This window comes from Rhineura floridana, chromosome 15 (assembly GCF_030035675.1).
Source record: "Rhineura floridana isolate rRhiFlo1 chromosome 15, rRhiFlo1.hap2, whole genome shotgun sequence".
NCBI lineage: Eukaryota > Metazoa > Chordata > Lepidosauria > Squamata > Rhineuridae > Rhineura > Rhineura floridana.
In genome coordinates, this window is record NC_084494.1 from 8,536,160 (window position 1) to 8,549,691 (window position 13,532).

At 44.8% G+C, this 13,532-nt stretch overlaps 1 protein-coding gene across 7 annotated transcripts in view; it reads right to left on the reverse strand.

Moving 5' to 3' along the window:
* Positions 1 to 13,532, reverse strand: part of CSMD2 (CUB and Sushi multiple domains 2) — a 769,620-nt gene that overhangs the window by 64,695 nt on the left and 691,393 nt on the right. For all 7 annotated transcript variants that reach the window (XM_061596306.1, XM_061596301.1, XM_061596302.1 and 4 more), the window contains 2 exons: positions 12,402 to 12,590; positions 1,220 to 1,405 (listed from right to left, as the gene is read on the reverse strand). In XM_061596306.1, coding sequence (XP_061452290.1) covers positions 1,220 to 1,405; positions 12,402 to 12,590 — 375 coding nt within the window. The remainder of the gene's footprint in view (positions 1 to 1,219; positions 1,406 to 12,401; positions 12,591 to 13,532) is intronic.

The window sequence follows — 13,532 nt, forward strand, 5'->3', positions numbered from 1 at the left end:
GACCAAACTAGGGATGGACAAATTTGTCAGTTTCAGTTTCTCTTAGTGTATCATTTTTCCAATCTTTAGTTTGGCTCTCCACATTTCCACATCAGTTTGTGATTTTTTTTCTTTTTATAAAAAGGTTCACATGAAAATGCATCAGGATTTTAGTACGGAATTCTCCTAAAATATACATTTTTGCAAAGCAATTTCCCCTAATATAATGCATTGTTTTTATGTCATTTTCATGAATATATGCATTTACATGTACAATTTACCCCAGTATGTGCATTTTCGTACACATTTCTTAGCTGGAGAACTGCATCCCAAAATTTGGAGGATTGCTTCGGAAAGTGCAAATTAGGGAGGTTCACCTTTAAATACAAACTGAATCAAATTTCTCCCCAATCTCTATACTGAGCCTATGGCTGAGAACTGGTCAACCAGATGACTTGGTGAAGCTAAGAAGCAGGGAAAGACGGCTGCATCTGAGACTGCTATTTAACTCCAATATTTGGCAATCAGGTGCCAACAGTTGCATGGAAATGGCCGTGAGTTGGGCACAGAGCAGTATGCTTGGAGGGAGCAAAAGACAACATTTCACAGTGAGGATATTGCACCCTTGACTAAATAATTTAATGCTACCCATGCAACACTGGCTAGATTGCTTTTGTTTAGTGATTTGTAGGTTGCGCCCAGAGCCTTTTTTTGACCGAAGAGCGCAATGTTTTAATATATATATATATACATATATATATATATATACACAGTTTTGAAAGCAACAAACAGAACTTCACTCAAGCTTGTATATATATATATATATATATATATATATATACACACACACATACATACACAGAAGATAAAAACACATTAGCTAAATGGAAACTCTGTGATTGGAGGAAATATATCAGGACCAGATGCTGAGGAGGACAATCAGCAAGAAGGATAGGTCTATCAAAGGCAATTAGCCATGACAACTGGAAAAGGAGTCTCCATAATCGTGAGTATCCGATAACAAGGAGATACTGCAAATGAAGGCTTATGCTTTCATGCCCTGCTTCAGATCTTCCCAGAGGCATCAGGATGGCCACTGATGGTGACAGAACATTGAATGACATGGACTGTTAAGTCTGACTTGGCAGAGCTCTTGTTTGCTTCTTAAATAATTCCAAGTGTTTTAGTTCAACAAACACATCACTCTCAAATGGGAAAGGATACATAAAAGGCGTCTTACCCACACATGGGAGAGGGTTATTGCCGTTACTCCATTGCCCATTTGGCAGGCACTCAATGCTGGACTCTTCCTGGGCATGGAGATGGAAGCCTTGCTTGCACTGGTAGACTGCTTGGGTGCCCACCGTGTACTCCTTGCCCAAAACAACGCCATTCTTTGGAGCTCTGGGAACTCCACAGGAGAGAGCTGGAAAGTAAACAATGAGATGTGCTACCACTTGTGATGTACTCAAGGTCTTTTGCTTCTCTTGTTGGTTTATGCCCAAATTAGCCCACGTTGCCTGTCCACAACCCTTCCCACCAAATGCCAGTGTAGTGTAGTGGTTAGGGTGCTCGGCTATGACCTGGGAGAACTGGGTTCGAATCCCCACGCAGCCATGAAGCTCACTGGGTGACCCTGGGCCACTCACTGTCTCTCAGCCTAACCTACCTCACAGAGTTGTTGTGAGGATCAAACGGGGGTGGGGAGAACCATGCACGCCACCTGGAGCTCCTTAGAAGAAAGGTGGGATATGTAATATGTAAGAAATAATAAAGAAATAAATAAATGCACACAAGCACAAGTTTGAAAGTCCCCCCCCATGCCAGCTACGAGGAGGCAGCACTGTTTGCGACTGTTAATTTGTTTGTTTATTACATTTATATCCCTCCCTTCCTCTCAGGAGCCCTTTGCGACCAATACACAGATAAATGTGGAGTGGTGAAGATAAGCCACTTCTTCTCCATGCATCCCCCTCCCTCGCAACTCTGACCAATAGGGCTCAGAGTAGACCCATTGAACTTAATAGATATGAGTAACTTCAGTTTGTTAATTTCAGTGAGTCTACTCTGAGATAAGCAGGGGTTCCAAAGCCAGGATGGGCTGAAGCGGCTGACCCCCACTTCACCATTGCAGGTGGCAGATGGGGTGTGTGTATTAAGATTCAACCCTGAAACCATTTTGAGGAGAGAGGCAAGAACTTGCAAGGGCAATGGGAAAGGGGGTTCTTGTCTTTTTTGTTTTCTTCTTTTAGCTTTCCTTTCTTTTTAAAAAGTAAAAAAAAAACCCATAACATCCCCCTGACAACGCATTAAGCAAGCCCCCTCCTAGAGATGGACAAACCTGTCAGCTTCTTCTTTTTCTAATTATAAGTTCACATTTGTACATCAGTTTGTGATTGGTTTTTTAAAAAAAAAACAAAAAAAAAAACAAGGCCTTGTGAAAATCAGCATTTTAGTTTAGGTTTCTTCCAATAAACATATTTTATGCGCAAATTTTATTTTGTCTAACGCACACTTAAACTGCAAATAAATTTCCCCTAATATAATGCCCTTTTATATGTTATTTTCACCAATATATGTGGTTTTGTGCACACTGTACCCTAAGACATACATGTTTGTACACATGACCTGACTGGAGAACTGCACTTCAAACCTCAGAGAAGTACGACTGACAAAGGATGCCCAGGTTTCAGTTCTCGTATTGTTTTGGAAAGTGCAAATTAGGTAGCTTTGCCTTTAAATGCAAATTGAATCGAATTTCTTCCCCACCCCTACCTCCCCAAATCACTTTGCCCCCTCTCCTTTAATTTTCCTTTGTGGGTGCCGCCTGCCTTCAAATCAGTGGCGGCTGGCGGCTCCATGTCAGTGGGGCTGTGGAATCCACTCCAGGGTTTGGTCCAGACCCTCAAGGAGCTGTCCAAAGCAGCTTCAGCTCCTTGATAGTTTGAACTAAAACCCAGAGTGGATTCCATGGCTCCATGTCGGTTGCCACTGCCCCAAATCCAGCTGCACTCTCAAAGTGAACTGAAAAGGGACCTGCTCTTATTCCAGCGTTTGTCAGGATGTGGCACTGGCAGGACTAGGCCTGGCTGGACAATGCTTAAGAATATGTACTCAAAGGCAAATGAAGGTAAGAAGACGGACCAAGCTCACAACTTAAAAATCCAGATCAAGTCTGAGAAGGCAGTTTTGAGAAATGCATAATATGCAGGAGACTGGAACGGACACCTGGAGACAAATTCTCAGAAGAGCTGCTGGGGGAACGAGTGGGTGGCAGAAATATAAACAGGCACTATAAGGGTGTCATTCCTTATAGCAGAGCCTTCTGAATCACCCACACCCACCCACAACAGTGCCAAAGACCTCTCTCTTTGCTGACATAATTGACACAAGTGGTGTTTAAATTAGGAGGAAACGAAGCGGAAGATGGGATAAAAAAGGGCCTCACGCAAATGGATCTGGGCGGCCTGCGTGAGTGTCACCCGTCGCATCCTGGCTTTGCGATCATAATTGCGTGCATGTCATCCGAGCCACTAAGGAGCTCAGCAAATCCTTTGGCAAGGCCAGGCGTCTAGACAGCTGCTTGCAGTGAATACCAATTTCACACAGCAGCAGGGAAGGCAGCAACCACAGCAACAGGTGTCTGGAAATCCTTGCCCCTTCTGGCTCCAGTCCTGTAATCTCAGGTGCTATCTGATCAAAACAATCAGGAGGGCTTGCTTTGTACCTTAACCCTCCCCGCAGTGGTGGCTGATGGCTCCAGGTAGCAGGGCACTGGAATCCGCTCTGGGTTTTAGTCTGAACTTTCAAGGACCCTTGGACAGCTCCTCGAAAGTTTGTACCAAAACCCGGAGCAGATTCCATGGCCCCACTGACATGGAGCCACTGCCTCCCCCAACAAAATAATCTGCTCTTGGTTTTAAAACCCTTTTCTGCCTAATCTTTCTGGAACTTTGCATAGAAGAACTTTTTTTTTGGGGGGGGGAAGGTGTGCTCATTTGAAGCACACAATCTATGCAAGCCAACCACCCAGGCTTACACTGGGCAGCCTATGCTGCTCCTGGAACTCCAGATGTTGCTGAACTCCGACTCCCGTCAGCCCCAGTAACTGGCCACGATGATGGGAGCTGTAGTTCAGCAACATCTGCAGGGCCAAAGGTCCCCCACACCTGATATAGATAATGGAACAACACTGATATGCGTCAGGGCCCAACTGTTGGCCGGGGTGGTGGCTCTACTTGAATCGAGCCTGTGAGGATGTGTTCTCCAACTCAGCATCCCTGGGTCAGTTGCTAGCCCCCAAGGCTTGAGCCCAAAGCCCACCAGGCTGAATATGTTGCTTTGTTAGTCATGCAAGTGCAGCTGGCCAGCTTTCGAGTAATTATGCTAAGATGAACCAGTCCAGGGGCTACTGGCTAGGGGTGGAAGGATATGCCAGTCTGGGGTTCTCCCAGTTTCTTGTTTTTCAGTCTTAAGTTCAATTCTCCACATTTCCTCATCACTTATGCAATTTTTTTAAAAAGAAAAAGTCCTCCTGAAACATCATCAGCATTTGGATGCAAATTTCTTTTAATCTTAAATTAATTTCTGCAGCAGTTTCCTTTTAAATAAAAGAATCCTTATAAAAATTCTTCAGCAGTTTAGTGACATTTTCTCCTAATAAACACATTTTTGTATGCAATTTTGCCTAATATACACATTTGTCAAAGCACTTTTCCCCAATATCATGCATTTCTGTATACCATTTTCACTATTGTATGCATTTATTTGCACTTTACCTTAGTACATGCATTTTTCTAAACATTACTTGGCTGAGAACTGCACTGCAAAATTTGGCGAAATATGCATTTCAAAAGATGGCTGTTTCAGTTTGCAAATTATTTCGGAAAGTGCACATTAGGTAAGTTCACTTTTAAATGTGAACTAAATCAAGTATCTCCCCCATTCCTACTACTGGCCAAATAAAAGGGTTGATGTTGTACATCTGTATTTCCTTTTGTGCTTGAAGAGTGTTTTGAAGTCTACGCAGTAAGCTAAGTTTCAGCCCAAGTTTCAGTTCTTGATTCAAGCTGTCAATAGGATTGCCTCATCTTACTTTTCTCCTCCTCCCTTACAGTCGCTTTTCCTTTTGTGTTGTGTCTTTTAGATTGTGAGCCTGAGGGCGGGGACTGCCTTATCACTGATATTTGTGACCAGCTCTAGAAGCCCCCTTTCACCTGGAGAACAGGGTATGAATGCTTTACATACATACATCCTTTAAATATTGTGTTGTCTTAAAATATATAAAGCAAAATTAACTAACAGAATGCTCTCAGCTTGTTATAATAAGGGTTTTCCCCACAGTTGCTACAGTAGTCCAAAGAGCAAAAGCAAAATGAACAAACACCGTTTGACTTGAATGCAACTGTAGGCATTTTGGCCTCTCTGAGTTTAATATAATTGCTTATCTTCTCCACAACTGTGATATTCCACATTTTAATTAACCATCTTTTAACATCTGGCATGCTTGCTTGTGTCACCCTGCAGTAGCCTCCAGTTGGAGGATTTCCACTAATCCTATGTCAATATACAGACTAGTTAAGTCCTAATGCAGGCCTGCCCAGACCAGCTGCAGCTCACTGAAAAGGTCATTAAACCACTAAAAGCAGCCCTTGACTTGCATCCACTTTGCTCCTACCACAGATGGTCAGGCAGAAATGGACTCTGTCACAAGTCCTTGGATTCAGCCAATTGGTTCGTCAAACAAGACGGAGGCGCCTCTTCACTGCATCAAAATGCCATTCCGGTTTGCAAAATTTGGCACCCTCTGGCAAAATATGGTACGATGGCATCTTTGTTTACACGGAGCAGAGAAACCCTGGTTTTTCAGCATGGTAATAAATTTGCCATCTGCTCCTCCACGATACCCAGTAGGGAGCACTGCTCTCCAGAAGTGATGGAAGGGAGGACAAAAAATAAATAAATAAAACACAGATTCTTCAAGGGAAAAAGCTTGAGTCAATATTTGTCTCTGAAACAGAACTTTCCGTCTTCGGCAGGGAGAAACCTGCTGGGATGGTAGTATTTGTATGCATTAATGCTGCCAAGGACCTGTAGCAGAGTGTCAGGACCCAGAACTGGCAGAGCCAACAAGTCACCTGCAAACTCCAAAGAAACCCCAAAGGAAGTTGCCATCATTACTTAGGACAGTGGTTGAGCCAGGAGGCACTGTGTACTTTTCTTTTTTCCTGGTGCCAAGATATGCTTCAATCGGAGTCCATGCGGAGGAGAGCAGAGAGCTTCAGGATGAATCCTTAGTTGCCACTATTTCCCAACCTGGGCTACCCTTCAGAACTGTAAGTTTTTGAAGGAACTGGTAGGGACTGGCTGGTGGCAGGGAGTTCCGCTGGTTGCATTCCAACCAGGCCTGGGTTAAAGAAATAATTCAGGCTCCACGGGGCTAAGGAGCTCACCCCTCACTGATCCTAAACCCCATCTGATTTATTTATTGTTCCATTTCTTCCCTCCCTTTCCTCCCAAGGAGCTCAAGGTGGCATGCAAACATGGTTCTTCCCCCCTCCCGATTTTATCCTCACAACAACCCTGTGAAGTAGGTTAGGCTGAGAGACAGTGACTGGCACAAGGTCACCCAGTGAGCTTCATGGCCAGGTGGGGATTTGAACCCTGGTCTTCCAGGTCGCAGTCCAACTTCCTAACCACTACACCACATTGGCTGTCAGTTAAGGTATGAAGCCAACCTCTGTCAACCATGCTCTTCCCCATCCTCCTTTCCCTTCCTGGATTTATGGAGCAGGGAAGATAAAGCTTGTATCCAGCTAAGTCCCACTTGGACCCACTTAATAAATTAATAATCCTAATTTAGTTGTGTCCATCAATTTCAATGGGATGATTCTAGGGATGGAAAGTTGTGCTGGTTTCAGTTTTCTCCGTTTCTTATTGTTCTGGTATTGAATTCAGTTCTCCACATTTCTGCAGCAATTTGTGAATTACTGTTTTAAATCCTCATGAAAATTCTTCAGCATTTTATTATTTCTAATAAACAAGAAGTTTTGATTAATGTACACATTTCGCGATCCATTTCTCATCATATAATGCATTTTTGCATGTTTTTTCATTCATGAATTCATTTTTATGCACACTTTCCCCTAAGATATGCATTTTTCTAAGTCTTGCTTGCTTGGCGCACTGCATCGCAAGATCTGAACAAGTGCAAATTACGAAGGATGGCTGTGTTTTGGTTCTCATATTATTTCAGAAAGTGCAGATATGATTTGGCTTGAAATGCAAACTCGGTCAAAATTCTTACCCACCCCTAGTCTGTTCTGGGTAGGATTTACACTGGATTCTCTCCATTCAACATGGAGACTGCACAAATTTATATTCTGTAGGGAGTAGTATATATTTGTTCCTGGAGCTATATCAGCATGGCCAACGGTCAGGGATGATGGGAGATGCACTCCAACAACAAGTGGCGGGGGGCAGGTTTGGGGGAGGATGAATATCACATTTAAACACATATTTTGAGAGAAAAGTCACATTTCAATATGTATTTTGAGAGGGGTTTTGAAAAGCAGAGACTGTGACGATTGTAAAGAGATCATACAAGAAGAGCCAACATTTCCATGCTGGCCACGGTGGAGGGGAAGTCCCCTGCTCCATTGCTTGGATGAGAGACAGTGGCCAATCCATACTGGTTGTGGAGAAAGTGCATTTTTTTCCTCCATGGCTATCGTGGAAACCAAGTGGTCTGGTGGAAAACCAAGGGAGTGATCTGCCTTTCTTCCAACTATCCTGTCCAATCACCTGCATAGAATTCCATGCAATTCTATGTGTGGAATTCCTGGTCATCCATAGGTACCAGATAAGTTCTTAAAGGCTGGATTAATGCACAAACGGAACATAATTATGTGTGCAAACAGGCAATAGCGAGACAGACCAGACACATTTGCCTCGCCCCTAATGGGACCTGGAGTTTTAGAGAACCAATGTTTGAAGGCATCACTACCGGCTTCATCAACCGAGTTCCAAGAGTCTGTTGGAAATGGTCTAGTTATATGGATTCCTGGCACCTTCATTGCCATTATCAAGGCTGCACTTGCCACTAGGGATTGGAGAAGCCACAATCTATCAACACCCCCCTCCCCATGTTCACCCTACACTCCCTCTATTCCCTCCTAACCTGCTTCTGAAGAATAGGAGCCACTGTCTGGCACGACTGCACCGGCCACCAACTAGTTTCCAGGCACAATTCAAAGTGCTGATTTTGATTGATAAAGCCTTATGCTGTTCAGGAGGACCCCAATACCTCAAGGACCACCTTTCCTCGCATGAACTGACTCGGACCCTGAGGTTGTCTCCTGAGGCCCTTCTCTGCAGGAGGTCTGGAGGGTGGCAACATAAGAACAGGCCTTTTCAGTGGTGGACCCCTGCTTGTGGGATGCTCTCCCCAGGGACAGCATGTGTGGTGCCATCTTTTAAGTGCTAGGCACTTTCCTCTTTGTCCAGGTTTTTTGTCCTTAATTTGAAGAGTTTCAGGTATCCGTGGCCTCTTTTAATAGGGCAGGATCCATAAAATCTGTATTTTACCTGTATAGGTATGATTTTAGGCTTTTATTGGTTGTTTTTATTGGCTCTAATGTAAGTTGCTTCCGTTCACTTTTGTGAGGAAAGCAATTTAACTAACTAGCTAACTAGTTAACTAGCTAACTAACTAACTATCAGGTGGATCCACAGTTGGCTCCTGAATCGTACTCAAAGAGTGCTTATCAGTGGTTCCTTCTCAAACTGGGCGGAAGTAACAAGTGGAGTACCACAGGGCTCGGTCCTGAGCCCAGTGCTCTTCAACATTTTTATTAACAACTTGGATGAGGAGGTACAGAGCATGCTTATTAAATTTGCAGATGATACAAAGTTGGGGGGCATAGCTAATACTGTGGAAGACAGAAAGAAAATTCAAAGGGACCTTGATAGGCTGGAGCATTGGGCTGAAAACAACAGAATGAGATTCAACAGGGATAAATGCAACGTTCTACACTTAGGAAAAAGAAACCAAATGCACAGTTATAAGATGGTGGATACTTGGCTCAGCAATATGACATGTGAGAAGGATCTTGGAATTGTCGTTGATCACAACCTGTATGTGAGCCAACAGTACAATGTGGCTGCAAAAAAGGCAAATGCTATATTAGGCTGCATTAACAGAAGTATAGTTTCCAAATCATGTGAAGTATTAGTTCCCCTCTATTTAGCACTGGTTAGGCTTCATCTTGAGTACTGCGTCCAGTTCTGGTCTCCGCACTTCAAGAAGGATGAGGACAAACTGGAACAGGTTCAGAGGAGAGCAACAAGGATGATCAGGGAACTGGAAACAAAGCCCTGTGAGGAGAGACTGAAAGAACTGGGCATGTTTAACCTGGAGAAGAGAAGACTGAGGGGAGATATGATAGCACTCTTCAAGAACATGAAAGGTTGCCACACAGAGGAGAACTGTGATCTCTTCTTGATTGTTCCAGTGTGCAGGACACAGAATAATGGGCTGAAGTTGCAGGAAGCCAGATTTCGACTGAACATCAGGATAAGCTTCCTAACTGTTAGAGCCATACGACAATGGAACCAATGACCTAGAGAGGTAGTGGGCTCTCTGACACTGGAGGCATTCAAGAGGCAGCTGGACAGCCATCTGTCGGGAATGCTTTGATTTGGATTCCTGCATTGAGCAGGGGGTTGGACTTGATGGCCTTGTAGGCCCCTTCCAACTCTACTATTCTATGATTCTATGAACTAACTAATTAACAACAACAACAACAACAATAATAATAAATTATTATTATTATTATTCCGGTAACAGGCAAAAGGGAGGATTTTCCTCCTCCCTCCCTCCCCTCCAACAGTTGCTGGAGTCCTTAACAAACCGCAGCTCCCAAAGTCCACTGCAGAGTGTCATGCTCTTGGACAGCCTTCTCCAATCTGGTGCCCTCCAGATATTTTGGACCTCAACTCCCATCAGCGGGAAAATGCTGGGACTGATTGGAGCATGGCTGTGCTGGCAGGGACTGATGGGAATTGTAGTTCAAAACATCTGGAGAGCACCAGGATGCACCAAGGGTGCTCTTGGTCATTTCTTCATTACACAAATAAATACATACTCAGCACAAATGCGTATTTTTTATCCTGGATATTTCCAAGCAGTAACAAAATGCCACGCAACTTTAGCATGTAGCGACTGGGAAGCACACTTCACAGCAAAACTGCCCAGGAAGTTCACAAAATCCAGAGAAATCCGGACAGAGTTTTCAGAGACAGATAATATTGAAAACTGACTGCTGGCAGCAGCTTCACCCCACCTTTCGCGACCATACTGAGAATAAATCTCCCCTTTCAGATTTCTTTCCTCTGTGATCTGGGCACTGTTGCTCTGGGAATCGGTGCTGGAACCTCCCACATCTCTAAAAGTGGCGCGCATCACCACTTTGGTATTTTTTTAAAAAACCTTTTTACGGAGCTGGCGGTATTCACTGGGATGTGCCCTTCCAGGGCAGTCGGCTCTTTGGGGACGGCGGGATGATAATTGCTGCACATTATCACTTAGCTGCCCTGGGTTCCAGCAGCTAAAATCAGCCGGCTCTTCGTTTCAGAATACGCCAATAATTAATTCCCCGTTTCACAGGTAGAGATGTGCTCGCACCAGTGGGTTTTTTAAACGTGTTGCTCCCAGCGGGACTTGAGAGTTGCAGTTGCCATGGCAACCCCAGGCTGGCGCTGACTGGGCTGTACTGCCCAATTCTGCTGCTCCACTGAACAGGAGCTTCTTTTATCCTGCTTCTGTTAGAGTTGGCCCTCTCCTCGTTCAAAGATACACTAAGTAAGATTCTCGCAGCAATGCCCCACTTAGGCCGCTGGTGGATGCTTCATCAGAAAGAGATGGTTAAAGATCTGATATCCAGCTGTTCTTGAGTGATGATGGATTTTGCTGATCTGGCAGAAACTTTTTTTGGCTTGCCTTGACATTCCCTGGAGATTTCGCTTGAAGAAGAACTTTCAGATTCACTTTGACTCCTACTTACTGAGAAAAAAAACTGGTGATGTCTGAGGGATAGTTGGATCTTGTCTCCCTCTGGAAAATTCCATGAGGCTTACTGAAACTTTCTTCTTGGGGAGGGGCTTCTCACAAAATGTGTCACCAGAGGACAACAACCCAAGTGTGCTTTAGATTACACTTTAATTGCAGTCATCACTAGAGGGACCAGGGAAATCTTGTGACAAGATTGAGAAACATAGCATCGCACCCCTCTCCCCATTTTTTAAAACCGTTTCCGGCATTAAGATTACACTGGCCTAGTTTGAACATATTGCTGAATTCTGATAAACCATGGTGATTTTTTTGTTGTTATCATCTGAACCCTATTCAGTGCCTTAACTATGGCTAGTTTACTGCCTTCATTTGTTGTTGGCGTATGAACCTTGGTTTGTTTTAACTATGCCTTAGCACAGGAGTGGGGACCCTTTGGCCCTCCAGATGTTGCTGAACTACAACTCCCATCAGCCCCAGTAAGCATGGTCAATTGCCAGGGACGATGGGAGTTGTAGTTCAGTAACATCTGGAGGGCCAAAGGTTCCCCTCCCTTCTCTTAGAATTATTTCTTTCTTCATTTATTAAATTTACATCCCACCTTTCCTCCCAGAAGGAGCCCATGGTGGCAAACAAAACACTAAGAACACTCTAAAACATCTTACAAACAAACTTTAAAATATATTAAAACAAAACTTCTTTAAAAACATCTTTAATCTTAAAAAGCAGTTCCAACACAGACACAGCCTTACAAGTGAAACTGGTACTTTTCCTTAAGCATGGCTTGTTGTCCATCCCACCCCAGACACTCATTAAGCTTCAAAAGGTATGAGGCAAGAGCAGCTGGAAAACAAAAACTTTGGGGAAGAAGCCATGGTTTCTTTGATCATCTTTGGGACAACTCATGGTTAACCCATGGCCAAACAAACCATAGTTTAATGTTACACAGAAGCCAGGACACTGTGCCAGAGACCTTTGAAAATGAGAAGGCAGGGACCAGTAAATGGTCTCATAACACCTGAGGTGAAGTGCTGCTGCCGCTAATCAGCTGTGGATCTGATGAGGCCCCTGGATGGGGTATCACTGGGGGTATAATAAAAACACTGTAAAAAGGGCGGGGAAGAAAGAATATAGGAAGGCAAAAAGCAATATTAATCAGCTTGCATGAATTGCAATTCTGAAAGCAAGAGATGCGGACACAAAACTTGGCATGCCTTAGACAAGACAGCTCTTCAGCTATAGATCCCTAGTTATTGCCATATAATACCCATTTTCTCCCCCTCCAAGAAATCTGTAGAAGCCCACAGAATGAACAGAAAGGATGCATTCATGTCACCGTTTGCCTCCTGCCCACCTTGGCACAGAGGGGTGGCTTCACTCCAGCGGAAGTAGCCCTGGGGGTGCCTTGAGCATGTCGAAAAGCTGCGTCCAACAAGGCGGTAGCCAGCGTGACAACCGAACCGGATGGTGCTTCCTGGCTGCAGGCCGGTGTGGCTGAGGATGGAGCCGTGGAGAGGAGGCGGAGGGAGGCTGCAATAAGGGGCTAGACAAGGGGGAGGGGAAAACATACACAGGTACACCCTCAAAAGAATGAAACCACGCACAGACCACATGTGAAAAAAAAGTCCATGGAATTGCTTTTGCTCTCATCCGTCCCTTGCAAACCTTAGCGCTGGACACGCGTCTCGGTACCTGCCTGCAGCAGCATTTTAGGATCGCACGCCCTGCCCCGAGGCCCTCCTGGTGACCACATGCTAAGCACCATCTTTAAACAGGGGTATATGTACACAGAGCCCAAACCACAAACACCGATCTGCATGAAGTCCTACCAGTAGCAAATGGCGCAGTGGGGTCTGCCACTTACATGCCCTCCCTACATCCAAGTCGTTGCTGCATACCGGGATGGAAAGAGGGAGGGGTGAGGTGGTGGCATGCAACTGCCCTTGCAGGAGCACCAGATCAGCTCCACTGGGGCATCTGCACCGTGCTGAACTGGCCACTGCCTTGCCCCCCTCCCTTTCCATTCTGGTACACAGCAGTGACTCAGCTGGAAGGCGGTAAGGAAAGTGGTGCATCGATCCGCTATTGCCTGTTATCTCCCCCAACTCATAGACATCAGACAGATCTGGTGGACATGCATGATGGGGGGGGGCTGCTGGCCAGCACCATTCTCACCCCCACTTAAGTGCTGGTTCCCCACTTTAGTGCTCCCCTATGCAACTGCATCTCACAGATTCTTCCCCTCTTCTGTCCTCTTCATATGTGTTCATTATTCTCACCTCTCCCTTTCCATGAGCAGTGGGTTGGACTGGATGGCCTTAGAGGCCCCTTCCAACTCTAACCCTGGCAACGATAGCAAGATGAAAAAGAAAAAAGTAAAGAAGGCAGAGCGCTGGGGTGGGCAGACCTTGAAAAACCTCACCGTCCAGCCAAGTGCCCTGATGGAGATGTAAATCACCGTCTCCCCAGTTATTAAACATTTATT